Source organism: Oryctolagus cuniculus, chromosome 6, assembly GCF_964237555.1.
Source record: "Oryctolagus cuniculus chromosome 6, mOryCun1.1, whole genome shotgun sequence".
NCBI classification, from domain to species: domain Eukaryota; kingdom Metazoa; phylum Chordata; class Mammalia; order Lagomorpha; family Leporidae; genus Oryctolagus; species Oryctolagus cuniculus.
Genome location: NC_091437.1, coordinates 95,836,211 through 95,862,959, shown reverse-complemented (window position 1 = coordinate 95,862,959; position 26,749 = coordinate 95,836,211). Strand labels below are relative to the sequence as shown.

Genomic DNA, 26,749 nt, shown 5'->3' with positions numbered 1-26,749 from the left:
CGTCTGTGATCCTCTTCATTTAAACCCTGACAGCTTTAAAAGTAGTAAAATCTGGGGGTTTTCTTCCCCCCCCCCAAACTGAGGAAAAATTATCAATGACCCCTCCTTCCATTTGAGTTCATAAAAGTTGTCCTTGGCCCTGTGAAGTTTATCCATCTCGTTTGAAAACACAGATGAATCCCTGTACATTTTCACTTGGCAGTAATTATCTCCTGATAAATTAAGAGTTTATGTTTGTTTGTTTGTTTTTTTGGACGAGGAATCCTGATCTGAGCTCACTCCCACTTCCTAAGACGTAATAATTTCTGTTTCACTGAGAGAGAAGGTGTTAATTGTTTCTGAGAAGTGGGAGAGGGGAGAAGTATAGTTCCTTTTCTCTTGTTCTGTGAATTCGTTTCCCTTAAGGGAGCATTCCCCTCTTAACTGTTGCAAATGATTTTATGTTCCATTCCTTCTAATACAGTCTGTGCCTTTTCCCTAGGCCCTTGATGGGTTCTTCTTTGTAGTGAACCTGGAAGGCAACGTGGTGTTTGTTTCAGAGAATGTGACACAGTATCTAAGGTATAACCAAGAAGAGCTGATGAACAAAAGTGTTTATAGCATCCTGCATGTTGGGGACCACACAGAATTTGTCAGAAACCTGCTGCCAAAGTCTATAGGTAAATGATTGTCCACTGGGTCACTGGGTCTCCCTCAGCATCCCCCCCCCCCCCCCAACACACACACACACCTTCTTGGCTGGAGAGGGCAAAATAGAACCAATTGCATCAGTTGGAGTGGCTTCTTTGAGCTGCTTGTGTTCAGCTTTTAAACTTAGGAGCCATGGGAAAAAGGACATCTTAAGATACTGCCCTCGAATGAATGATTGTTTTGATGCTGTGTTTCAAGCATAAGAAATGATTCAGACGGCAAGTACTCAGGACTACTTGTTTCATGGAGTTTGTTTTGTTGCTTTCTCGGTAAGGTGACAAATTGCCTCCCCCTATCCATTGCCAGCCAACTCGGTTTTGTCCATTTTCTCCATGACCATCTGAAAAATAGCAGGTCATGAGAAGTTTAAGCCTCAGCTCATTCTGAATCCTGCACATGGAAAAGTGTTATGTATATGACAGTCTAAAACTTTCAAGGAACTTGAAGCACATGGAGAAATTTAAATGTCACCAGTCATGGGCTGCTTGGCATCACAGACTCTACAGTGGCCCTGCTGGTGTCATTGTGAGATGCTGCCTCCTTAGCCTGTTTCCTGACTTCCTCATCTTGCTTTACTATGGAGAGTGTGTGTGATGATACAGTGCTATGTTCTGAAGCAGTGATTGACAGCAGGGGCCCACCTCGTTGCTGCTCCAGAGTATTGCCATTCCCACTTACAAAGTGGTTTTATATATTTATTCATTCATTCATTTATCCATTTATTTATAAGACAGAGAGATCCATCTTCCATCTGTCAATTCATCCCCAAACGGCCTCAATGTCCAGGGCTGGACCAGGCTAAAGCCAAGAGCCTAGAACTCCATTCAGGTTGCCCACATGGGTGGCAGAGGCCCAAGTGCTAAGACCATCATCTGCTGCTTTCTCAGATGCATTAGTGGGGAGCTGGATCAGAAACGGAGCAGCCAGGGCTCAAGCCAGCATTCATATGGAATGCTAGCATCAGAGGCAGCAGCTTAACCTGCTTTGCCACAAGGCTGACCCCAAAAGTGGTTCTTTTTTTAATATTGTCACTTAAACTGGTGTTGCTGAGAACATCTTCACAGATTAAAAAAAAAAAAGTACATATTTTATAATGGAATAAGGTCAGGTCCTGAGTTGGCAAGTATTTCTGTTCCTTTTCTTAAAACTGTTCATAGAAATAGGAAAAGGTCCCTTTCAAATTCCTTTAGGATACATACCTTTTCCTTGATGTGTAAGCATTAGTTCATAGTGACTGTAATACCTGTGTGGGGTTCCTTTATTATATTATCTAGGAAATGAATAAGAAAATGGGATTTCTTATTTCAAGTAGCTAGCTAGTATTTTCAGATCTCTTCAGTAATTTTATGACTTCCTCAAAGGACATATACTTATTAATTCACTGGTATTAATTCATTTGTCTAAAGAATTCTTTGCCTTTCCTCATATTGTACCTTTTTATAAACTTTCAACTTATTAACCTGAATTAATAAGAACTCTTTTCTCCTTTCTTACTCTATATAGTCTCCATTGTGTAAATACTTTTAAAAATTGTTGATGCTGAAATAAACTGTCCAAATGTCTGCAGAGACATAGAGCTACCTATGCTTCCTTCTATAATGCTTAAGTAATTTCTGACAGTGAACTTGATATTTACCTTTTTCTTTCTAGGATTTGTTTCCTTTGTCCCTCCTCTAGCACTGGATCCAATAACATGCACCTGTCCTGAGTTTCTCTAGCTGGAGACTCTGCAGAGTGTGCTTGCTTATCTTAAGACTCATCCCATTTCATTGTCCTCCGAGTCCTAATATTTTTATATAAAATATATGGAATGATAAAGAAAAGAACACCAAAATGCGAGTTAGTGTTGGTTCTGATGCCAGTTTTAGTGTTTGAATGTTTCCTCACATATTGATCTAGTGATCCTGAAACACCCTCTTATTTCCCCAAATTAGTGATTCTTCATCTCTCAAAGTTTTCCCTAGTCCTCCCCCCTCAAAACAGGATGTCATTCCTTCATCTTTCTTGAAAAATGTTTCTGTATATATTTTAATTTTGATGCTAAAATAGAAGAAGTTTGAAGTACTTTTTCGTTTGAAAAGAAATGATATTACCACCATCCTCAAATATTTTCCAGTCTTGTTGAGGAAATGTACATAAAACAGTTTTAAAAGACTAATATAATTCAGGAATAGCCTAGTTACAAAATGTGTACTTGGAACAAGCATTGTGGCACAACAGGTTAAGTAACAACCTGAGACACCCACATCCAATGTCAGAGCACTGGTTCAACGCCCAACTACTCCCCTTCTGACCCAGCTCCCTGTTAATGCATCTGTGAAGCAGCAAATGCTGGCCCAGGTACTTGAGTCTCTGCTTCCCATGTGGGAGACCCAGGTGGAGTTCCTGGCTCCTGGCTTCAGTCTGACCCAGCCCTGACTTGCAGCCATTTTGGAGGGTAAAACAACAGATGGTAGACTCTCTCTCTCTCTTTCTCCCCCTCTCCCCCTCTCCCCCTCTCTCCCTCTCTCCCCCTCTCTCCCTCTCTCCCTCTCTCCCTCTCTCCCTCTCCCCCTCTCCCCCCCTTCCCCCCATCTTCCCCTCTCCCCTTCTCTCCCTCTCCCCCTCTCCCCTTCTCTCCTTTTCTCCCCTTCTCTCCCTCTCCCCCTTTCTGTCCCTCCCCCCCTCCCCCTCTCCCCCCTCTCTCCCCCTTTCCCTCTCCTCTTCTCTCCCTCTCCCCCTCTCTAAATTTGCATGTAAACTCAGGTTATAGTCTTTATTTTAAATTGCATATTGCTACACTGGAAGTCCCCCTCTCCCCCCTCTCTCCCCCTCTCTCCCCCTCTTTCCCTCTCCCCCTCTCTCCCTTTCTCCCACTCCCCCCTCTCCCTCTTTCCCTCTCTCCTCTCCCTCTCCCTTTCCCTCTCTCTCCCTACCTCCCCACCTCCTCCACTCCCTCCCTCCATTCTTGCCTCTTTCTCCCTCTTGTCACTCTGCTTTTCAAATAAATAAATCTTTAAAGCATTATATTCTTGAACCAGCGCTGTGGCATAGCAGGTAAAGCCACCATCTGCAAAGCCAGCATCTTATATAGGTGCCATTTTGAGTCCCAGCTACTCCACTTCCCATCCAGCTCCCTGTTAATGGCCTGGGAAAGCAGCAGAAGATGTCCCAAGTCCTTGTGCCCCTGCACCCATATGGGAGACCTAGATGAAGTTCCTGGCTCCTGGCTTCAGCCTGGCTCAACCCTGGCCATTGTGACCATTTGGGGAATGAACCAGCAGATGGAAAACACCTCTCTCTTTCTCTCTCTCTCTGCTCATGTGTGTCCCTTTTGGTTACTCTAAATTGCAAATAACAATAAATAAATCTTTAACAAATTATATCCCTCTCTCTATGTATTTCTATATATAGGTATCTATATAGTTTTATATATTCAGTGTGTATGTATATAAATGTACTTCCTGTAAAATTTGAGAAAAGAAAGATCTGGAAAAGGAGGTGTGGGGTGCATGGCGTAGTTAATGAGTCCAGATGCTCAGCCTTTGAGCATGAGGACCTTGGGAGGGAGAAGTAGAGGAAGCCCTGATACTTCAGTTAGGGGACCAACAGGAGCAGATGTCCTCGTGACACTGAGTAAGGCGAGATGTGGGGAGGCTCATGCTGGAGAATGTGAAACGTATAGTTAGATGGCTGAGTGTTTCTAGTGGGCGAGACTTAATAAGTTTAAATGGCCTTCGGTCTCCTGATGAAGACTAAAGCATTTGAGACAATTTAATGTATGCTAGAATTGGTGCCACTTACAGAGCAGAATACATGGGTGGTGTCAGGCTGTCAAGACACTGCTTGGGACACCTGCATCCTCTGTTGGAATGCTTGGGTTCAAGTCTCTGTTACCCCACTTCCCATCCAGCTTCCTGCTAATGCATACCCTGAGAGGCAGCAGATTATTTTTTTCCTAAAGATTTATTTATTGATTTGAATGAGTTAGAGAGAGAGAGAGGGAGAGGGAGAGGGAGAGGGAGGTCAGTCTTCCATCCACTGGTTCACTCCCCAATTGACAGCAGCGGCCGGAGCTGGGCCAATCTGAAGCTAGGAGCCAGGAACTTCTTTGGGGTCTCCCATGTGGGTGCAGGGGCCCAAGGACTTGGGCCATCTTCTGCTGCTTTCCCAGGCCATAGCAGAGAGCTGGATCAGAAGTGGAGCCGCTGGGTCTTGAACTAGTGCCCATATGGATGCTGGCACAGCAGGCAGTGGCTTTACCTGCTGCACCACGGCACCAGCCCCCAGATGATGTTTTAAGTGTTTGGGTCCCTGCCACCCATATGGGAGACTTGGATTGACTTCAACCTGGCCCAGCCCTAGCTGTTGCAGGCATTTGTGGAGTATACCAGCAGCTACAAGATATTCTCTCTGTTTGTGTCCATGTCTATTTCTCTCTCTTTTTTTTTTTTTTTTTTTTTTTTTTGACAGGCAGAGTGGACAGTGAGAGAGAGAGAGAGACAGAGAGAAAGGTCTTCCTTTGCCGTTGGTTCACCCTCCAATGGCCACTGCGGCTGGCGCGCTGCGGCCGGCGCACCGCGCTGATCCGATGGCAGGAGCCAGGAGCCAGGTGCTTTTCCTGGTCTCCTATGGGGTGCAGGGCCCAAGCACCTGGGCCATCCTCCACTGCACTCCCTGGCCACAGCAGAGGGCTGGCCTGGAAGAGGGGCAACCGGGACAGAATCCGGCGCCCCGACCGGGACTAGAACCCGGTGTGCCAGCGCCGCTAGGCGGAGGATTAGCCTAGTGAGCTGCGGCGCCGGCCCATGTCTATTTCTCTTAATGTTTCTCTGCCTTTCTAATAAAAATGAAAATAAATAAATTTTTAAAACATTTTTAAAAACTGGAATGAATGTGGATTGAACTAAACTTCTAAGAAACCAAGTTAGGAAGACCCCAAATTAGACAACTCTAGTATTCTAGTAATTGATATTCAAGGCCCAAACTTGAAGGGCAGCAGTCAGCATGAAGAGTAGAAATATAAAGACATTCTGAAAATCCCGAGAATTTTTAAGATTTTTTTGCATCCAGATTATGAGAATATTTAGAAAAGCATAAAGCAAAATAACAATTTTTTTCTGTGTCATTTTGATAATTCAGCAGCAGTGAATGTAATGCTAGTTTCCTTATAATATGCGATTCCTTTTCCCTTGCCCAGTGAATGGGGGCTCCTGGTCTGGTGAGCCTCCCAGGCGGAACAGCCACACCTTCAACTGTCGAATGCTGGTGAAACCTCTGCCTGACTCAGAGGAGGAGGGTCATGATAACCAGGAAGCACATCAGAAATACGAAACTATGCAGTGCTTTGCTGTCTCTCAACCAAAGTCCATCAAAGAAGAGGGAGAAGGTAGGACAGAAACTCTGCAGTATGTTACATGTGGTATATTATTACCTCTGCTACTTCCTTCGCACTTGCTAATCAAAATTAGTGATCACAAAAAGGAATAATTAAAAGCCGTTTCTTTATTCTTTTCCATTTTTACCATTATTGTGATAAATTCAGTTTTCAAGACTCTGGAACAGCACCATCCACCAGAATTCTGCAGTGATAGAGGTGAAAAATCTTAAGGCTCCAGTGTGGCAGCCACACCCACATGTTGCTTGAGCCACATGAACACTCGAAAAATCAGTACTACAGCCAAGAGACGAAGGGTTTTATTATTATTATTAAATTTATATGTAGATAGTCATGCGGCGCTAGTGACTTCATACTGAAGAAGGTCCAATAGTAGTTAAACCTTTTGGGGTGGGTTCGAACATCTAATCCAAATCATGTGTCCCAGCTATAGAAAAGTACACAGAGGTGGAGGCTGCGGGGCCAATTCTTCCTTCATTGATTCAATAGCCTTGAGACATTAGGGAACTTCCTTCACCTTGCTGAACATCAGTTTATTGTCTCGGAAAGTCACCTTTACCTGTATCAGAATTCAGTAAGATTTAGATAAATATGCCTGAGTCATGGCTGGCATTGAATGCTAGTTACTTAACACTTTTATTTAAAATATTTTTGATTTGAATTTATTGGAAAGGAGGTATTAGAACTGTCATGATAACTAGTATTTCAAAATTAAGCTTTTGCCTTAAGTATGGAATATCAAATGATTGTACTCTATTTTATGTACTATGGTAAGTACTGCTAATTCATCCATCTATGATCAAGTGCCAGAAAATTTAGCTTTTATTTTATGTAGTTGGGTGATGATATTTTGATTTTATGATACCAGCTATTACTGGATATAGTTCAAGAAATCCATTCCCGTCCGGTACCGCGGCTCACTTGGCTAATCCTCTGCCTGTGACGCTGGCACCCCGATTCTAGTCCTGGTTGGGGTGCCAGATTCTGTTCTGGCTGTTCCTCTTCCAGTCCAGCTCTCTGTTGTGGCCCAGGAGGGCAGTGGAGGATGGCCCAAGTGCTTGGGCCCTGAACCCGCATGGGAGACCAGGAGGAAGCACCTGGCTCCTGGCTTCTGATCGGCGCAGCGTGCCAGCCGTTGCAGCCATTTGGGGGGTGAACCAATGGAAGGAAGACATTTCTCTCTCTCTCACTCTCTCTCACTCTCTCTCACTGTCTAACTCTGCCTGTCAAAAAAAAAAAAAGTCTTAACCGTGATACTTTGTAAAAAGTACTCCATGTATTTTATTTCAAGAGAACTCTGCCTGTCAAAAAAAGAAAGGAAGAAATCCATTCCCAAATATAAAATCATAAATCAATGAAATAAGGGCGGAAAGGACTACTTTTTGAAATAGCCCAAAACATTTCCCTGTCCCCCAAAAGTGAACCCCAATACAGAAAACAGTTGAAGTGAGATGAGGAATAAATACCCACCACTGCTGTATGAGAAACTAACCATGGCCAAGATTCTAAAAACTGTAATACAGCTATCCCAGCGCATGCTATGTTTTCTAAGTACTATGGAATTTGTTCTCTAAATTTGCATGTAAACTCAGGTTATAGTCTTTATTTTAAATTGCATATTGCTACACTGGAAGTCCCTCTCAGCCACTGGAGGAGAAAGGAGCCCATTCTTTCTATCGCAGGGGAGAGGCTCAGGCTGGTGGCTGTTCTGTTAGCACGTGTGTAGCTCCGGCAGTTGATCCCACACGCCCCACCTCATCCTACGCAGTGTGCTTCCTTCCTCCTTGCTTGAGGAAAGAAGTCAAGGTGCCTTACTGATTTACGGGGTTATGCTCTCATAAATACACCTGGGTTTGTCCGACTCACTAGTAAAAGCCTGATATGCTAAAGATAAACATGTCTGATTTAAGATTTGCAGTCATGCTTAATTTGTGTGGCGAGAAGAGTGCCCATGAAGGAAAGACCAATTCTCCCCTCATCAGAAAGTTTTACTACTCGCCAGGATCTCCAAGGTAAGTTTTCTTTCCAACAACAACAAAAGAACCCACAGGATTATAGAGTACTTACATATTCAGAAATGCATGGAGTATGTTAAGATGACTGTCAAGGAGCTGATAATAGCGGCTGCTGCCAAGACAAAGGTGCTGCAGAGCCAGAGGGCCCGTGTGAGAGACACTGCTGCTGCATAGTCTGCAGGCCCACGTGCTTGTGCTCCTGTGCTAAATACAGTGGCAGGCACAACTCCAACCAACCAACCAACTGCAGATTTCAAGTATTGGGAACAAAAAGTAGTGTCTGGATGGATTGAACATGTGCGGGATTTTCTTATTCCTTACACAGTATAGTCGTTTACGTAGTACCTTGTGTCCCTTATTACAAATAACCTAGAGATGATTCACACCATAGAGGAGGGGTGTGTGTAGTCATATGCAAACAGTATATAAGAGCATCCTCCTTGATGCTCGAGTTTTGGTGTTTGGGGGGATCCTGGGCTTTGCACTCCATGGTTCCCAAGGGATGGTTGTAAATACATTTATTTAAATTTAAAATTTAATTCTGTCTATAGGAAAATAAATGAGTGTGTAGGTGTAATGCCTGCTGTTGTTTACTAGGCAAGATCACTTCTCTGGACACGAGCACCATGAGAGCAGCCATGAAGCCCGGCTGGGAGGACCTGGTGAGGAGGTGCATTCAGAAGTTCCACGCACAGCACGAAGGGGAGTCCGTCTCCTATGCCAAGAGGCACCATCACGAAGGTCAGCCCTCTGAGTGCCATTTTCCTTGGGGTGGACTTCACTAAAGAACTGCTTCCCATGGGTGCTTGGTGTCTAAAGTGATTCCTGAACTTGACCTCAGCAGACCAAGGTCTGATGATGCCCTGTGTCCACTTATACTCATACTGCCTGGTCCAGATGTTGCCCCTGGCTGGAAGAGTTAACAGGAGAACCTGTAAGGCAGAGAATGTGTTGAAGGAAAGCAGTAGAACAGAAGGTGATAAAGTCATAAGACATAAAGAGGAGAGGAAAGAGATTGTCTTCTTTAAGCCCAAGTGTTCCAGATGTACCACGAGGTAATAAGGCAGTGGGGTGGGTATTTGGCCTAGCAGTGACGATGCCCACATGGATTTGAGTCCCATCTCCAGCCCCTGGCTCCAGCTGCTTGCTACTGAGTACCCTGGGAGGCAGCGGTGATAGTGCGAGTAGTTGGGTTTCTGCCACACACATGGGAGATGTAGATTGAATTTTCCATCTCCCACTTCAGCCCAGCCCAGCCCAGCCCCAGTCATAGTGGCCATTTGTCAGAAGGATCAGCAGAAGGGAGCTCTCTCTGTGTCTGCCTATCCAATAACTAATTTTTTGAAAAGGTGAGATACCATCCCTAACCTAAAGAAGTGTCACCTGTGGGGCGGGTGTTGCAACACAGTGGGTAAAGTTGCCACCTCTGACACTAGCATCCCAAATGGACACCAGTTCATGTCCTGGCTGCTCCACTTCCGATATGGGGCCTTGCCACCCACCAGGGAGATCTGGATGAAGATTCTGACCCCTGGCTTCGGTCTGACCGATATGGCCATCTGGGGAAATGAACCAACAGATGGAAGATCTCTCTCTCCCTCGTTCTCTGTAACTGATGAAGGACGGGAGGTCACGTGAATCATAGGAGAAATCTGAAAGGCAGAATAAGCAGAATTTGCAGCAGTGAATCATCCCCTGAAGAGGGAGCAGTGGCATCCCACGCCCTCCTAGGTGATGACCAACAAGGTCTCTGGATAAAGTGATTTGTCTGAGGTGACAGTCTATTTTTTGAAGATTTTATTTTATTTATTTGAAAGAGTTACAGAGAGAGATAGAGACGTGGATTGGGGTGTCTTCTACTGCCAGTTCACTCCCCAAATAGTCTCAATGGCCAGAGCTGAGCCAATCTAAAGCCAGGAGCCAGGGGTTTCTTCCCAGTCTTCCGCATGGGTGCAGGGGCCCAAGCAGTTGGGCCATCCTCCACTGCTTTCCCAGGCCATAGCAGAGAGCTGGATCGGAAGTGGAGCAGCCGGGACTCAAACCAGTGCCCATGTGGGCTGCTGGTGCTGCGGGCTGGGACTTTAAAATTCTGCACCAAAGTGCCAGCTCCATAGGATAGGTGGAACTAAAGCCACAACTTCAGAGTCATCTTTCAGTAATCGTAGCAGCCCTGGTCTTTATATGTGGCATTGTCCCTTCTAGGTAGGCCTCGCAACTCCTCTGTAATACACAGTCAGAGCCAGTGTAGGGTGTCCAGCTGGGCCCACCTGGTGGTCACCATGCTGCCTTCTAACAGCCCCTCCATGGGATTACTGTTTCCAAGTGGGTTTTGCTTTTCTATTAAGAGATAATAAACAAAAGACCTTTTGCTTTAATAAGTGCTAAGGGGGGAGGGAGATTTTTTTCCCTTCTCTGTGCCCTGGCAGGTGCCATAGGTCAGGAGGCTTGAGCTCCACATGTAGCGTTGGCCTGGGCCATGCTGTATATGTGAAAGACTTGGCCGTACAGTAACCATGCAACTCAACATCAACAACTGTGTCTTTGCAGAAGAAATTTGTGACCAATTATTGAAAATGGAGTTTCAGTTTGTCATCATCCAGTTAGTGCGCATCTGTGACCTTGGCATTTACCAGTAGTGCATTGTGTTTAAACTGTATACTTTTTAGATACTTATAAAAATACACAAACCATGGTAAATGAACTATGTCCCATTCCCTTAGTTTTTCTTCATCTTTTCATCCTGTTCATTCTTAAATCTTAGAAATAAGTGCATAAACCAATAATCTACATCTTCTGCCATTTTTAATTTGGGAAGCATGAGTGAAAACACAGATGCTATCACCTACCATTTCACTAGATCTGATAGAAAATAAGAAGAAAAGTAACAACAAAAATTAAGAAATCACCTTGAGGCAACTTCTGTGTCCCTGGTTCCTAAGGGGCCATGCTCTACACTTAGTTCTATGGCCTCTTGGTTCCTTATGAAAGGATTTACACAGTGTGAAAGGCCCAGTGAAAGAAAGTCCCATGCAGACACTCAAACTTGTGAAACTGGTAATATCAGGGATGCTGATTTGCACTGAATAAAAGTCTGCTGGAGGGCTTTGTTTTAATTGCAGGGGCTTTCCCAGTGCATTCAGGCGCATGCTTTCACTAACCTAGCAGAGATGTTAGGTGCAGACCAAATGGAAATAGAAAATCTTTAGGAATCACAGTCAATGTCAGATTAAATCTGAAATTATAAGCCATTGGAAATATGAGCCCTGCTATAAAAATAATATTTATATTAGCTTTTAGAAACATGCATTGTGCAAACATACACAGGATACGTATATGTATGGTAATTCATTTTGAGAACTGCCATTTCAGAGTAAGTTTTTGCAACAATTGATGGCAGAAAGTGACACCAATGTGCTGTATCTGGCTGAATTTTTTCAGGAAACCAGAATCCACATTGTCTGTTAGCCTCCATCTGTCTCAAGGGTGGCAGTTTTGTGGCATGGTGACCGTGTTTGGGGCAGCTGTTCAGCCCACAGAATTTGTGTGAAAGGCTATGTGGTAGAAATATGGTAGTCCTCTTAAAATGGTTTAAGATGTAACTAAATTGTGTAACTATTTGTTTTCTGAATGCAAGTATTCTTTTTTATATGAAGTATTAGAAAGTTATAAAAATCCATTTGAAAAGATAAATCTTAATATTATTTTGAGTAATTTTTGGTTTGTGTTATATTTTGTTAATTGTCTTAAAAATGGAAGCACTGTGCCCTTGTGGGTTAAGCCTTTGATGTTGACATCATATATGGGTGCTGGTTCAAGTCCTGCTGTTCCACTTCCAATCCAGCTTCCTGATAATGGCCTGGGAAAGCAGTGGAGGATGGTCCAAGTGCTTGGGCCCCTGCACCCATGTGGGAGACCCAGAAGAAGCTCCTGGATCCTGGCTTCGGTCTGGTCCAGCCCAGTCATTGTGGCCATTTGGGGAGCAAACCAGTGAATGGAAGATCTCTCTCTCTCTCTCTCTCTCTCTCTCTCTAACTCTGCTTGTCAAATAAATGCATATTTTTAAAAGAGAAAAGAGAAGCATCTGGCCCTTTAGCTAAAAAGTTAAACTTTAGCTAAAAGTTAAACATGTCACTAGGAATTACACTTTTATTCTTTCAGTTTTCTTTAGCCCTTTTTCCCCCTCTGAAAAAGATTCTTCTGATTGTTTGTCTTTTACTTCCTGTTTTCCTAACCACAGAAATAATATTTCTTACAGAGTAAGAAACCAAATTGAGGAAAAGTGGCATGAGATGATGGGTTGAACGGTGCCTAAGTTCAACATGGATATTCAGAGAGCATATTTAATGGCACACCTTTCACTGTAAAGTTTACATTAATTAAAAGCAAGTTGTCCTTTTTGGAGATGCCATGTTTATGCATTGTATTGTTTTCTTTTTATTTATTTATTTATTTTTTTTTGACAGGCAGAGTGGACAGTGAGAGAGAGAGAGAGACAGAGAGAAAGGTCTTCCTTTGCCGTTGGTTCACCCTCCAATGGCTGCTGCGGCCGGCGCGCTGCGGCCGGCGCACCGCGCTGATCCGCTGGCAGGAGCCAGGAGCCAGGTGCTTTTCCTGGTCTCCCATGGGGTGCAGGGCCCAAGCACCTGGGCCATCCTCCACTGCACTCCCTGGCCACAGCAGAGGGCTGGCCTGGAAGAGGGGCAACCGGGACAGAATCCGGCGCCCCGACCGGGACTAGAACCCGGTGTGCCGGTGCCGCTAGGCGGAGGATTAGCCTAGTGAGCCACAGCGCCGGCCGCATTGTATTGTTTTCTAACATTTTAAACAAACCATTGAAAAGCTTGTTTTGAGCTGTTAAACATGTTACTCGTTACTTGGCCATGATCCTGAAGACTTCAAAAAAGAACGCTGTTTTGGGGTCCAACCTTTCATTCTTTTTCATAAGAAAAACATATTGAACTTATTGGTGTTTTGAGCGAAAAGTAAGTGTGCTTTTAAAACTGTGTACTGTTTTAATATCACGAGCATCCTTTATAACACTGTCTCGCGTGGTGGTAGGAAAATAGGAAGCTTAACGAGGTGTATTCCTCTGTCCCCTCCGCCCCCCGACCCTGCTGCCGCTTTCTTATTTTCTAAATCTCGTTCTGTTTCCTCACTTGCCTGCAGTACTGCGACAAGGATTGGCCTTCAGTCAGATCTATCGATTTTCCTTGTCTGATGGCACTCTTGTTGCTGCGCAAACGAAGAGCAAACTCATCCGTTCTCAGACCACTAATGAACCTCAGCTCGTGATATCTTTACATATGCTTCACAGGTAATCTTAGTTGTAAGACATCGTTGCCCCTTGCCAAGTTCAGAGGAAATGTGACAAAAGCAGCAAATCACTGCAGAGCTGTTCAGGTGTGTTAGATGTTTCTGTTCCTTAGTGCTAGTAATACAAGACGTAAAATTACATTGTTATTAACTGTTGGCTACCGGACAGCTTAGTAGTCTGGCAAAGTAGAGCTATTCTTTGAGTTGTAGTCTTCCCTCTGCTGGACTTAAAAACCCAGCTGGGAGAATGCTCTGTCACGACTCATCAACCCCGTGGTTGACAGACGCAGGGCAGGGATGCTGAAGCCACTAGTCCCGTTTCTGCTCCATGACGTGTGAATCTAAAGCTTGCAAACATGGATACTTAGGGAGAGTCTCTTCAGTATTTTGTTCTCGGATCTAAATTAACTTCTTGACGGACTCTGAAGTGAAGCGTGATAAACATTTCCATATAAAAAGTAAAGAAAGCTGAATTTGATTTCACAGTAAATGTCATAAAGCCATATTGTTTGAGAGCACACATTTAGGAAAATGATTAAATTGCAAGTCATATGAGTGTTTTATGCTTTGTAAAACTTTATGAAATGCTATCAGAAGATACATAAATTTGCTCTGGATAGAGAGTTTCGTTTTATTACGTTTCTCAATTATTTACTCTCTTATTTAGGACTGAAAAGTCAGGCAAGCCTCTTTGCAAATTTGTTAGTAAATCTGACCTCCAGCTGAAACAATGGGAAAGTGATTGCACATGTGGCAGAGTTCACCCACCTAACTGAACGCTGGTGTTTGGCAATCTGTGAAACGTGTTTTGTTTGGGTTTGTGAACACCCTTAGTAACTCAAAAGTGACTCCCAAGGCTGCACACGAAAGCCTGCGGGGCTTGGGAAATCATCTTGCTCAGAAGACCTGCTTGTTAGCCACTAGAGAGGGGACTGGTCGGGGTTTTTTAGAAGTAGGGGATAGCTCGCAGGCTAGGGTCGTGCGCGAGCTGCCTCCCGTGTTGCGGTCTCCAAGTCCGCAGCTCTGACGGGCGGGGGATGGGAGGTGAGCGGAAATGCGTTTGACAAGCACTGGTGGCTCTGGACCTGGCCGTGCTTCTCCAAGAGGGGCAGGCGGGGCACGGAGTGCTCGCCAGAGCTCACGGAGCTGCCTGTGAACAGCGATTTGAGACGGCTGTGTGTGTTTCAGTGGTTTCTCTGCCACGGCAGGATCTCAGACTATGGGCTGGGAGCCCCTCTCTTGTCGCGTCTAGGTACTGCAGTTTCAGTAGGGCAGGAGTCGGCCTGCAGCACCCGCCCTCCGCGAAACCACAGCCGAGGTAAATGAGCTGCCTGCACACTGTGCGTGCTCAGTCTCGTCCATCATTACAGATGGTTTCATCAGAGTATGGGCTCTCCTTTAAACGTAGTCCTTTCCTTTAAAGAAGAGAGGCCATCTTGCTGTTGAAGACTTTGTAACAAGTTGCTGAGAGTTTTTCTTTTCTCTTATATTTCTTTCTCTCCTCATTATCCAGAGAGCAGAATGTGTGTGTCATGAATCCGGACCTGACTGGACAAGCGATGGGGAAGCCATTGAATCCAATTAGCTCTAGCAGCCCTGCCCATCAGGCCATGTGCAGTGGGAACCCAGGTCAGGACATGACCCTCAGTAGCAATATAAATTTCCCCATAAATGGCCCAAAGGAACCAATGGGCATGTCTCTGGGCAGGTTTGGTGGTTCTGGGGGCATGAACCATGTGTCAGGCATGCAAGCAACCACTCCTCAGGGTAGTAACTATGCACTTAAAATGAGCAGTCCCTCACAGAGCAGCCCTGGCATGAACCCAGGACAGCCCACCTCCATGCTTTCACCAAGGCATCGCATGAGCCCCGGAGTGGCTGGCAGTCCTCGAATCCCCCCCAGTCAGTTTTCCCCCGCAGGAAGCTTGCATTCCCCCGTGGGAGTTTGCAGCAGCACAGGAAATAGCCATAGTTATACCAACAGTTCCCTCAATGCACTTCAGGCCCTCAGCGAGGGGCACGGGGTTTCACTGGGGTCATCGTTGGCTTCGCCGGACCTAAAAATGGGCAATTTGCAAAACTCCCCAGTTAATATGAATCCTCCCCCACTCAGCAAGATGGGAAGCTTGGACTCCAAAGACTGTTTTGGACTTTATGGGGAGCCATCTGAAGGTACAACTGGACAAGCCGAGAGCAGCTGCCACCCCGGAGAGCAAAAGGACACGAGCGATCCCGGCATGGGCCAGGCCGTGAGCAGCGAACGAGCTGACGGACAGAACAGGCCGCATGACAGCAAAGGGCAGACCAAACTCCTCCAGCTGCTGACCACCAAGTCTGATCAGATGGAGCCCTCGCCCTTATCCAGCTCTTTATCGGACACAAACAAGGACTCCGCAGGCAGTTTGCCTGGCTCTGGGTCAACCCATGGGACCTCGCTCAAGGAGAAGCATAAAATTTTGCACAGACTCTTGCAGGACAGCAGCTCCCCTGTGGACTTGGCCAAATTAACGGCAGAAGCCACAGGCAAAGAGCTGAGCCAGGAGTCCAGCGGCACAGCTCCTGGGTCGGAAGTAACTGTGAAGCAAGAGCCGGTGAGCCCCAAGAAGAAAGAGAATGCACTACTTCGTTACTTGCTAGACAAAGATGATACTAAAGATATTGGTTTACCAGAAATAACCCCCAAACTTGAGCGGCTGGACAGTAAGACAGACCCTGCCAGTAACACAAAGCTAATAGCTATGAAAACTGAGAAGGAGGAGCTGAGCTTTGAGCCCAGTGACCAGGTAAGTCTGTAATGTCTTCTCCTGGATCTTTCTCCCCCAGAGGTTTTTCCCCACGGGGCAATTGTGGGACCTCCGCTGACTAGGGAGAAATGAGCGTTTTCTAGGGCGGTTCTTCCCATGAGGCAGTTCTCGCCGAAGCCCAGCGTTTCAGCTCCTCTCTTTAGCAGAGTGGCGTTGTTGTAGGACGTGAGGCTGCAAGCCTCCCGTTCCAGGTTGTGCTGAGCAGGCTCTCGCCCCGTCTCTGCTCCTCCCCCGTGCCCCTGAGGCACAGAAACAGCCACAGACGCTCTGCTCCACTACAGTTACACTTGGAGTTTGAACTGCAGACACTCTTCATGTGTCACTAAATAGTCATCTTTTGATTTTTTTTTTAGCCATTAAAAAATATAAAAAATGTAAATCGGTCCTTAGCTCATGGGCGTGAAAACCAGGTGGTGGGCAGGGCTTGGGGCACAGGCCAGCTGCAGCTGGCTGACCCCTCTTCTAGAGATGCCTACACTGGGGATGCCCACTTCCTTGAAACTGAGCTTCATCAGAACTTAATGGAACTATGCCTTGTCTACCCTTCTCTCTTCAGGATCAGAGTTTAAGTGGTTTTCTAACCTAACGAAGATCTTTCTACCTCTCTTTATTCTCAACCCAAACTTCTGATTAATGCAGAAGATTTCTTAGACCATTGGTGTAAGACACTACTTAAAGGGAAATGGAAAGTAGGAGAGGAGAGGTAAAGGTAGTTGACTCAGTGTTAGTGTGTCAGCCATTATGCATAAATTCAGAATGAAAGCAATAGATGACGTTGTTGATGGTGTGTGTCTCAAAGATTAATTCCCTGGAAAACTGCAGGACATGCAAAATGATGTTCAAAATTCACTTTTTTAAATTGACAGATAAAACTTGTATATATTTGTGGTGTATAGCCTGTTTTTAAATATGTGTACACTGTGGAATGGCTAAATCTAGGTAATACGCATGCGTATTAACCTCACATACTTAACCATTCTTTATGATGCCGAACATTTAGCATCTCCACTCTGAGCAGTTTTCAAGTCTGCAACTATGCACAGATTTCAGATATTTTTGTAGCAGAATAAGCTTTTGATTCCCTTTCCCACTGACTTTTTGGAGAACCCCCATGCATTGTCATTAACTCTAGTTAACAACATGCCACATTGTACGATCCACATCTCTAAACTTCGTTATCTGTCTCTAACCGAAATCCTGGCCCCTTTGACCAGCATCACCTCAACCATCTCCCTCAGAAACATGGCCAATAGTCCTTTAAGGAGATGACAACATCCCCAGCGGGGAGAATAAGCCATTGGTGTTTTTCTTTATTGAAAAAGTGAGGCATTATTCCAGCCATAGCGCTTTGCTGTCAGGCGGCTCCAGGGGACCCATGACTGACTGGGGTAAATGACGGCGACGTGCTGGGCCCTCAGCTCGCCTCTGATCCCCAGACCTGTCCTTGAGTCACGGTTTTTCAGAACTGAGGCTGCAAGGCCCTCTGACTTACAGTGCACAGGCACGTGTCCTTGGAATTGGTTTTGCAAGTGGATGTTGTCATGTGTCGCCATCTCTGGGGCCTGGGAGTAGAGGGAGAGAGGAGAGCTGCACCCCCTTGCTGAGTCAGCAGGATTCTGAGCAGCCTTGGGGGCACTGAGGCCACACGCACGCCCCTAGCCTGGCTCCATCCAGGCTTCTAAGCACTTAGCTTCCTGGCTTCCTTTCACTTTGGTGTCCTGACAGCTGCTGCCGTTCCAAAGGATGATGGAGCTGTTCAAGGCTTTGTACCCTTCACAGGGGAAACAGAATCAAATTCTGTAAACGTCTTCGGCAACTGATCCTTGAAGGTAGAAGTTAGCGCAGAGATCCTGCAGAGTAGCCGTTCAGAGGAGCTGTGAAATCATGAGGTGGGGTGGGCAGTTAATAGCAGTGCCTCGGAGGAGATGGGGTGTAAAAGCATAGTGACAACTGTAAATGTTTTAATCTGCGGAGGCTTGCTGGATTAGAATGGACAGAGTTAGCGGCAGTTTGGAGTGGCAGGCACAGATAGTGTCACTCAGGTCCCCTGACACATGCCAGAGTGCAAGAAGGAGACCCGGGGGCCACCTTAGCTCAGTTTCCAATGTGGCCTGCCCCTCCTTCCATAAACAGAAGTTATTTTTCTATGCCGTGCCTGAGGCCCTAGGATGCAGAAGGTCAGGAAGGGGGCCACGCCGGCATTTCTGTATTTATATATTTGATCATGCCGACTCCAGACAATAAACAGACAAGAAAAGAAACTTAAAAAAAAAAAAAAAAAAAAAACTCGAGTCACTTGCGGTTTCTAATTGTTACTTAGGAGAAAATATTCTAATCAAAGTTGTCTCACCTAGAAAACATAAAGCTCAGAGTGTCGTCAGCCCTAATCTAATATTTTGGACAAATCAGAAAGCAGTGTACACAGGCACTCACTCCCCCCAGCACGCATGCGTGCACACACACACAAGTGTACAGTGAGTATATTTTCCTTAATGAAATCCAGCCCCGGATCTCACCCTCCCTCTACTCCCATTTAAAACTCCACCAAAACTGCTTCAGAGCAACTTGAACATCAAAAACATTGCAAGTTGAAAAGTCACCACAGGAAGTGTGCATTACCTAAATTTAGATCAAAGATAGACTGACTGACAGACTTTAAGGAGGGGAAAAAAAAAAAAAAAAAACGAGGATTCTTTCCCCTCCTGCTCTCCATCACTCTCCCTCAGTGCAGATGAATTGTATCTGCTGTTAAAGCTGCACACATTTATAGAAGACTTTGCTTTCATTTAAAGGGAATGCAGTCAATTATTTATTTTGTGAGATAAAACAGTGAGCCTGAATTGCAGCTCACTGTCTTGTTATTTGGACTCAGAAAAGAGCCATTAACTGAGAGTGTGTTTAACCTATTACTAACGCACTAAGAACAGGAAGTAGTTTGATGGCACTGTTATACCTAAAATAGCATTTTTTACTGGGTAGAGTATTTAAACAAGATTTGTTTCTACGACATTTCCTCACCAACAGGAAACAGTGAGAGAAAAATTTCCAATATGTTTGCCGACTTCAGCTAGGTGCTTATTTACACAATGGAGCATGGCAGATGCCTACCCAAGTGATAACTCTTAGGTTCTTTCTAATGCTACTGAGCCTCTTAGGACATGCATTTAGAAACAGTGTAAAAAGAATTTCTTCCTCATATTTGACCCCATTAAGGAAAGCATATCTTAAACTGGTAGTGTCCTGAAACTTTGCCTCCAAATATGATACAATTACCATTTCTTAACAGTTTTGTTAGGTATCTGTGGTGAATTACATTTTTTGTTGAAATATATCTTAAAAATATTTTGTAATTATAATACATACATTATTGAAATGCATGGGCTCTTTATATAGTTCCCTCAGAGGACAAGTTGATTTGACACATGGAAAAATCACAAAGCCAGAAAAGTGAAAAATTTTAAGAAATCAAGTCTAATTTTCATTTTGTAGAACTTTTATAAAAATCTTTCTGACTCATTTTCTGCCTGAAATAGTTTAAACTACTCAAATTGATGTGGCTAATTTGAGCATTCAAATAGATGCCTAAGCAAAACTTTGAAGTATCTTGGCAAAGCATTTTTAAAAGCAAGCGTTAATCTTTTTGTCTCGGAGAGGATTCTGCCTAACACAGTAGATAGTGACTAGAAGAACTTTTGATGACAATTAAACCCTACAAAAATGTAGGGGGAAAACATTTTGATCAGAAACCCAATGTAACCAAAATCATCCCTTCCCGAACTCAAATGAATTCACAACAGAATACTGTAGTCATCAAATTTTGTTGCTGAGCAACCTTAGGGGTATAGAAAGCCTGAACTTTATCTCTCTGGAGAAGAATATTTAGTTGTGACAAATAAATAAAAGTATACTCCAAAGACTGTCAAGCAGTGAACACAAAGCAATATTATCTCGGGGTGGGGAGGATGGGAATTTCATAATCCCTTTTTCTCATATGGCAAGTCAAATGAATTCAAGTAGTGTCCACTTGTTATAAATCTCCTTAGAACCAGTTCTTGACCAGCACCGCGGCTCACTAGGCTAATCCTCCACCTGTGGCACTGGCACACCGGGTTCTAGTCCCAGTTGGGGCGCCGGATTCTGTCCTGGTCGCTCCTCTTCCTGTCCAGCTCTCTGCTGTGGCCTGGGAGTGCAGTGGAGGATGGCCCAAGTGCTTGGGCCCTGCACCCGCATGGGAGACCAGGAGAAGTACCTGGCTCCTAGCTTCAGATTAGCGTGGTGCACAGGCCGCAGCGTGCCAGCTGCAGCGGCTATTGGAGGGTGAACCAACGGAAAAGGAAGACCTTTCTCTCTCTCCCTCTCCCTCACTGTCCACTCTGCCTGTTAAAAAAAAAAAAAAAAAAAAAAAAAGTTCTTTTTCTTTGTAATTTTATTTATTGATTGATTTGAAAGGTAGAGTTAGAGAGAGAGAGATCTGTATTCTACCTGTTGGTTCACTCCCCAAATGCCAGCGCCAGGAACCAGGAATTCCATCTGGGTCTCCTGCATGGGTGGCAGGAACCCAAGTACGTGGGCCATGTCTGTTGCCTCCCAGGTGCATTAGCAGGAAGCTGGAGGCAGGAGTCGATCACAGGCACTCTGCTAGGGATCTGGATAGTCACAGTACAGTTTAACACACTGTACCACAGCACCCTCCTCCAACTCTTATGGGTGACAAAGGCAATGATCCTGCGTGGCTTTCTCAAGACAGAAGTTACTTCTCAGAGTCAGACCGGTCTGAAATTTAATTAGATCAACTCCTAAAATGGCAAGGATCAAAATCTGAAAGCCAACCGTAAATGCTTTTTAGGAGTAAAAATCGATCGAAAACCACAATTTATATCTTTTAATTATTCAGAAATTGTTTTATTTATTTGAGAAGTAGAGAGAGAAAATCAGCACATCAATTTAAACCATCCAACTACATTTTAGCATACATAAAGGTATATAGCATTAGATTTGCAGTAGACTCAAGTCTATTAGACCCAGGAGTGGATCACAAAGGAAGAGCCCTGAGTCCTATCATTAGAACTCTTTGAAACTATGTGGTTGTTTTTCTGTTTAAGACAGTTTACAGTGTTTGTGTGAAATGAATGGAAAATGTGGGAGGCTGGTCCCAGACTGTGGTTAGTCTGTATTATAAAGACATTCTTTTACATATATCTGGGACTGGGTAAATGTAAGTGTATCCATTGAGAAAAAACAGCATATTTTATTTTGTGGGTGTGATTTCTGTAGGCTTACTTATTTTAGGTATTTGTCATCAAAGGCAGTCTGCAAAGCTTTCTCAGGAGGTAACTCGCCATTTATGACAGCGCATCTCCCTCAGCCCATACACATTGGGCTTTAAGAGGCACTTTTTAAAAATACTCCACCCAGGGCAGGATTGTACTAGGGAAACTTTTGGTTTCCTAGAACAGAAATAAACTTCCCAATTTAATAGAGTCTCTTTCTGATCTCTGACACTGTGAAAATCCCTTGAGGATTTTTTACCACATATTTTTAGGAATCATTTTTCTGAGAAATTAATGAAAATTGGAGGAATACTTATGAGAAATTAGAGTTGATGCCGAGGGAAGTTTTAATTGTGTGCTAACACAATTAAAGGAATTTGTCTTTTGGGCTGAGGGCACATTACTGTATTCCAGGCACTGTCCTAGGAAGGCACTAAAGATTTATACAAGGAGAATCAGTTTGTACCTTACAGATCCAGCAAAACATGATAGAGTGGTGTCACTTTACTTTTGCACTGAAAGTACACAAAGGCAGTTGCATGTATTCGGAGGGAAAGAGGAAGAAGTGGTTAAGAAACAGGTGAGCAGTGTGTTTTGCCCACCATTTCACCTCAGTGAGTGTGTGCCGCAGGAGACGTGGTCAGGAGGTGGGTGACTTGAGTTGGCTGAGCTGAGTTCCCCTGCAGCTGTGACAGTGTGAACGTGTCACTGCAGGCTTTCCCTATGCACCATGACCCCTACATCAAAAACTTCATTTGGGCTTCAGCCAAAGAAACGGGAATGTGCTGCCCCTCTGCAGGGAACCCTGTCTTGCCTTTGGAGGGGCTGCACAGTGCAGTGGCTTCCTAAGGAGCACTAAGGGTTATTTTGTGTCCATCCATCTTTACTTCAGGCTGCTAACCTTAGAACCGAGCCCTTACCTAAGACACAGCTTTTTCATATTTAATGCTTCCCTGTCTTGTGAGAAACGCATGGTCAGACTAACTAGAAAATGGTCTTGTAATTGCTCCCACAATACATGAGGAATTCCCTGAGAAATCGCTAAGTTATTGCTAAGAGTTGTGTCTGCAAAGAATCAAAGAAAATGTCAAAAAAAGTCTATCATTGTTAACTTGAGAAATATTTGTACATCTAGTCAAAAACATTTCCTGCAGATAATACATTTGCCATAACCTAGAGGAAAATCTTAGCAAACCCAGTCTGTACATGGGGATAGAAATTATCTATAGGATACAAATGTAAGCCATTGTGCTATAAGTGGAACTCAGTACTAGATGCAGTGTCAGACATGAACATCATTGGATTGACCAGTGTCGAAGAGAGGGCTAGTAGTGGTCAATTCAAAGTCCATTCAGTGACTTTGAGGAACTGCCTAACCTTAGATTTTCTACCTACACATCAAGAAAATTATTCTCTCAGCCGGCGCCGTGGCTCAATAGGCTAATCCTCCACCTTGCGGCGCCGGCACACCGGGTTCTAGTCCCGGTTGGGGCGCCGGATTCTGTCCCGGTTGCCCCTCTTCCAGGCCAGCTCTCTGCTATGGCCAGGGAGTGCAGTGGAGGATGGCCCAGGTGCTTGGGCCCTGCACCCCATGGGAGACCAGGAAAAGCACCTGGCTTCTGGCTCCTGCCAGGATCAGCGCGGTGCGCCGGCTGCAGCGGCGGCCATTGGAGGGTGAACCAACGGCAAAGGAAGACCTTTCTCTCTCTGTCTCTCTCTCTCACTGTCCACTCTGCCTGTCAAAAAAAAAAAAAAAAAAAAAAAGAAAGAAAATTATTCTCTCTACTTTCTCTACTGGAAGGTGATACAAGTGTGTAATTCCACCATTTCCGTGTGTGGTTGGCCGTGCCTGACTTTAACTACCTGGCACATGGGCAGATTCTACTTAAAAGGATAGCCATAAAAATCATTTTTGCTTCCTGCAAAAAAGTGTTAGGTATGAAATAGTGGTGACCCTTACCTTATCTTTTTAATGATGGTAATTGGAAATGATTTTTTTAAGCGAGAAAACCCTAGGGAACATTATTATGACTTCTGTAAAATCAGGTTAATAAATGCAGTGTTTGGGGGCTGCCAGTTTTTTCCCTGCTTCCCTACATGCTGTCACCCAAACTGGGGAATGACTGAGAAAGCCAGTGTCATCCAAAACTGAAAGTGTAAGCAGAGAAGAAACATCACTCAAACTGAAAAAAAGCAGCATGTAGCCAGTTCATGGTTGCTTTAAGCAGGTTTTGCATTTCCCCAACCCTGCTCATTTGTGGGGAAAAAGCCCTAAAAGAAAATTACCATTTGCTGATTACTGACTCAGTGTAAATTTGTATCATGTCTTATACCAGATATTTTTGTGTATTGTTATTTCTCAAGGAGATTTAGTCACAAAACCTAGACCTGAACTGTAAGTCATAGTCTACTCGAAATTAATTGGAAAATGCATACTCATAATTAGCTGAATGATTAGTGTAAAATAAAGGGGAATTTATAAATTGCCAGTGAGTCAGAATGCTGGGAGAGAGCTTTCTTTTTAATTCAGTTGTCTCTTTTTATAGATGAGGGAACTGAAGATCAAGAGATTAAATTACTTGTCTTTTGTCAATTTCATTTTTAAAAAGATGGTCAATTAACTGTTAGGCCTGACAGTCACATGAATCTGCATCCTTTGTTTAGCTGCAATGCCTTACACCAGTTAGGTGTGTAATTGCAAATGGGCCTGTGGGGCCCACTCTTGGAGGAGGACTGGATAAACTCTTCTGTTTGTTAACTACAGCCTGGCAGTGAGCTGGACAACTTGGAGGAGATTTTGGATGATTTGCAGAATAGTCAATTACCACAGCTTTTCCCAGACACGAGGCCAGGCGCCCCTGCTGGATCAGTTGACAAGCAAGCCATCATCAATGACCTCATGCAACTCACAGCTGAGAACAGCCCTGTTACACCTGTTGGAACTCAGAAAACAGCATTGCGAATTTCACAGAGCAGTGAGTATGAGCTATTGCTGGTTATGCCAAGAAATTCCCATATAATCACTATCAGAAACAGGGGTTATTAAAGTCTGATGCAAACAGCTTAGTCACTTCAAGGTTTTTGTGATCAAATAGCACCATCTGCTGTCCAGGAGTCTGATGAACAGTGGCTCTCTGGCGGGCTCTTGTGGGTGATTTGATGAACGTGGAGCCGGGAGGCTGGCCTACAGTGATTAAAGTTCTTCAGCTCACAGTTGTATTTCCTGTCGTATCTGTCACTGTCTTCAGACAGGGATTTTAGAGTATATTTTATGCATGTTAGTGTATTACTGAGTAGCTAAGATATAGAACATTCAGGAGTTTTCCCTGACTTTTTAGGCATCGAACTATCATAAACAGTTCTCAATGTTCAATTGTTATACATGAAAGAACTGTTCCCTATAAGGAATTCTCATGTGAGTTTATTTTACATGGAACTTTATCATCTAGTTCTTAAACAGATGACTAGTGCATCTTATATAATTAGTTCTGTTATTTGTAAGATACATTTTTAGGTTTTACTTTAAATTTTCTCAAGTTTAGGGTACATTCTTTCTTTATTGTGAACACTGAAGTTGTCTGATAGGTTCAAATGAAAGCAAACTGTAACAGGGCTGTGGCTTACAGGAGGACTGAGAACCTCTTCAGTGTTAAAACTGGTCAGCAGAATGATTTGTTTCTTGCAAGTGCAGTTTGGCCTTGACCTAGCACTTGTTCTCAAGTCAGAAATGACAACTTCTGCCAAGTCACAGGGCATCTTTAATTACTAGCTCTTTTCTCGAGTGATTCTGGCCATTCTGAAACAGGCAAAACAAAAGAAAGATGACTTCGTTTGTTGTCTCTCAAACCTGCCCATTTCTTAGGGAGCAGGTTAATTGTGGACCGTGGGAGACTATAAAGTCAAAGAATTGAGAGAGGTACTTAAGAAGCATACCAGACGGTCTCTGCTGTTTAACCAGCAGAGATAATGAAGGACCGTGTGGACACATCATGATGTCTCCTGTATCTGTAGTTCCTGATGCATTCACATTATTGAATAGTAACCAGTTACCTCCACCTGAGGAAGCCATGGTTTAGCCTATACATAATTTCCATCCCTAGCCCTAATTCTTCTAAGTATTTTGTTCTTATTAGCAATTGTTAAGAATTTACTTTCTCTTAAATGTGCTATTTTGAACTATGTTTTAGAATTCAGAGAAAATAAACTACTTAGTATTGTTTAAAATTCTCTATAAATTATAATTTATGCTATCTTTTAAAATTAATAACATGATCAAATTATCACTAGTGTGATACTAGTGTAATACTTAGCATACAATAGTTGTGAACTAACCATAAAAATAATTTCAAATCTCATTGTGTCCAACATTTAAAGAAGTTGTACTTTGAAGAATAAGGAAGACCCTAATGCTTTAATTTAATATTGTTTCAGGTAACTGAGTTAACACTTAAATATTTTAACTTCCAATGAGAGTAACCACTTTTAATTTAACTCTAAGCCTAAGAAAGTCCAGTGGAGAAATGAACATTCGAACCACATGGGTATGATTCTGGTGCTATATTCAAGAGATGTTTATAGCTTCATAGCTATGGAAAGCAGTTCTTCTAAGTCTGAATAATTTTTAAAAATCATGTTATTGATTTACAGTTGAATATTAGAGATTACTATTGGGGAAGAAAAAAATAAATGGTAAATAATATATGTGTTTTTTTACTTGTTTTTTTTTTTCTTTCCCACAAAATCATCAAAATTCAAAGTAGAGACATTTGTTGATCAGGTTATAAGTGTGCATTCTGTTGCTTCCTATGTTTTTTGTCTGAATTTGTCTTTTATGTAGGGAGTTGGTCCCTGGCGTGCATATTACAGACAGCATTTTCCCTAAACACTACTACTGTTAATATTCTTTTCCATTATCCAATATTAACCTTCGATTTTTATTTGTTTTCTCCTTAGCTTTTAATAACCCACGACCAGGGCAGCTGGGCAGGTTATTGCCTAACCAGAATGTACCACTTGACATCACATTGCAAAGCCCAACTGGTGCTGGACCTTTCCCACCAATCAGAAACAGTAGTCCCTACTCAGTGATCCCTCAGCCAGGAATGATGGGTAACCAAGGGATGATAGGAAACCAAGGAAATTTAGGGAGCAGTAGCACAGGTAAGGGCTCAAATGTGCTGTTACTTTATTGGTGGGTCATTTAACTTATTCATGTTTTCATCCACATCAAACCTAGTAGAATTTCTCAAGTGAAACTCTTACATTAGAAACTATCATTTG

General features: G+C 43.7%; 1 protein-coding gene across 19 annotated transcripts in view; it reads left to right on the top strand.

Moving 5' to 3' along the window:
- The window catches only part of NCOA2 (nuclear receptor coactivator 2), a 299,416-nt gene that overhangs the window by 231,437 nt on the left and 41,230 nt on the right, over positions 1-26,749 (top strand). For 14 of the 19 annotated variants that reach the window (XM_070075148.1, XM_070075149.1, XM_017341389.3 and 11 more), the window contains 8 exons: positions 482-659; positions 5,870-6,058; positions 7,978-8,079; positions 8,680-8,823; positions 13,249-13,396; positions 14,909-16,178; positions 24,234-24,444; positions 26,423-26,629. In XM_070075148.1, the coding sequence (XP_069931249.1) occupies positions 482-659; positions 5,870-6,058; positions 7,978-8,079; positions 8,680-8,823; positions 13,249-13,396; positions 14,909-16,178; positions 24,234-24,444; positions 26,423-26,629 (2,449 nt within the window). The remainder of the gene's footprint in view (positions 1-481; positions 660-5,869; positions 6,059-7,977; positions 8,080-8,679; positions 8,824-13,248; positions 13,397-14,908; positions 16,179-24,233; positions 24,445-26,422; positions 26,630-26,749) is intronic. The other 5 variants (XM_070075153.1, XM_070075150.1, XM_070075154.1 and 2 more) reach the window with 1 other exon arrangement.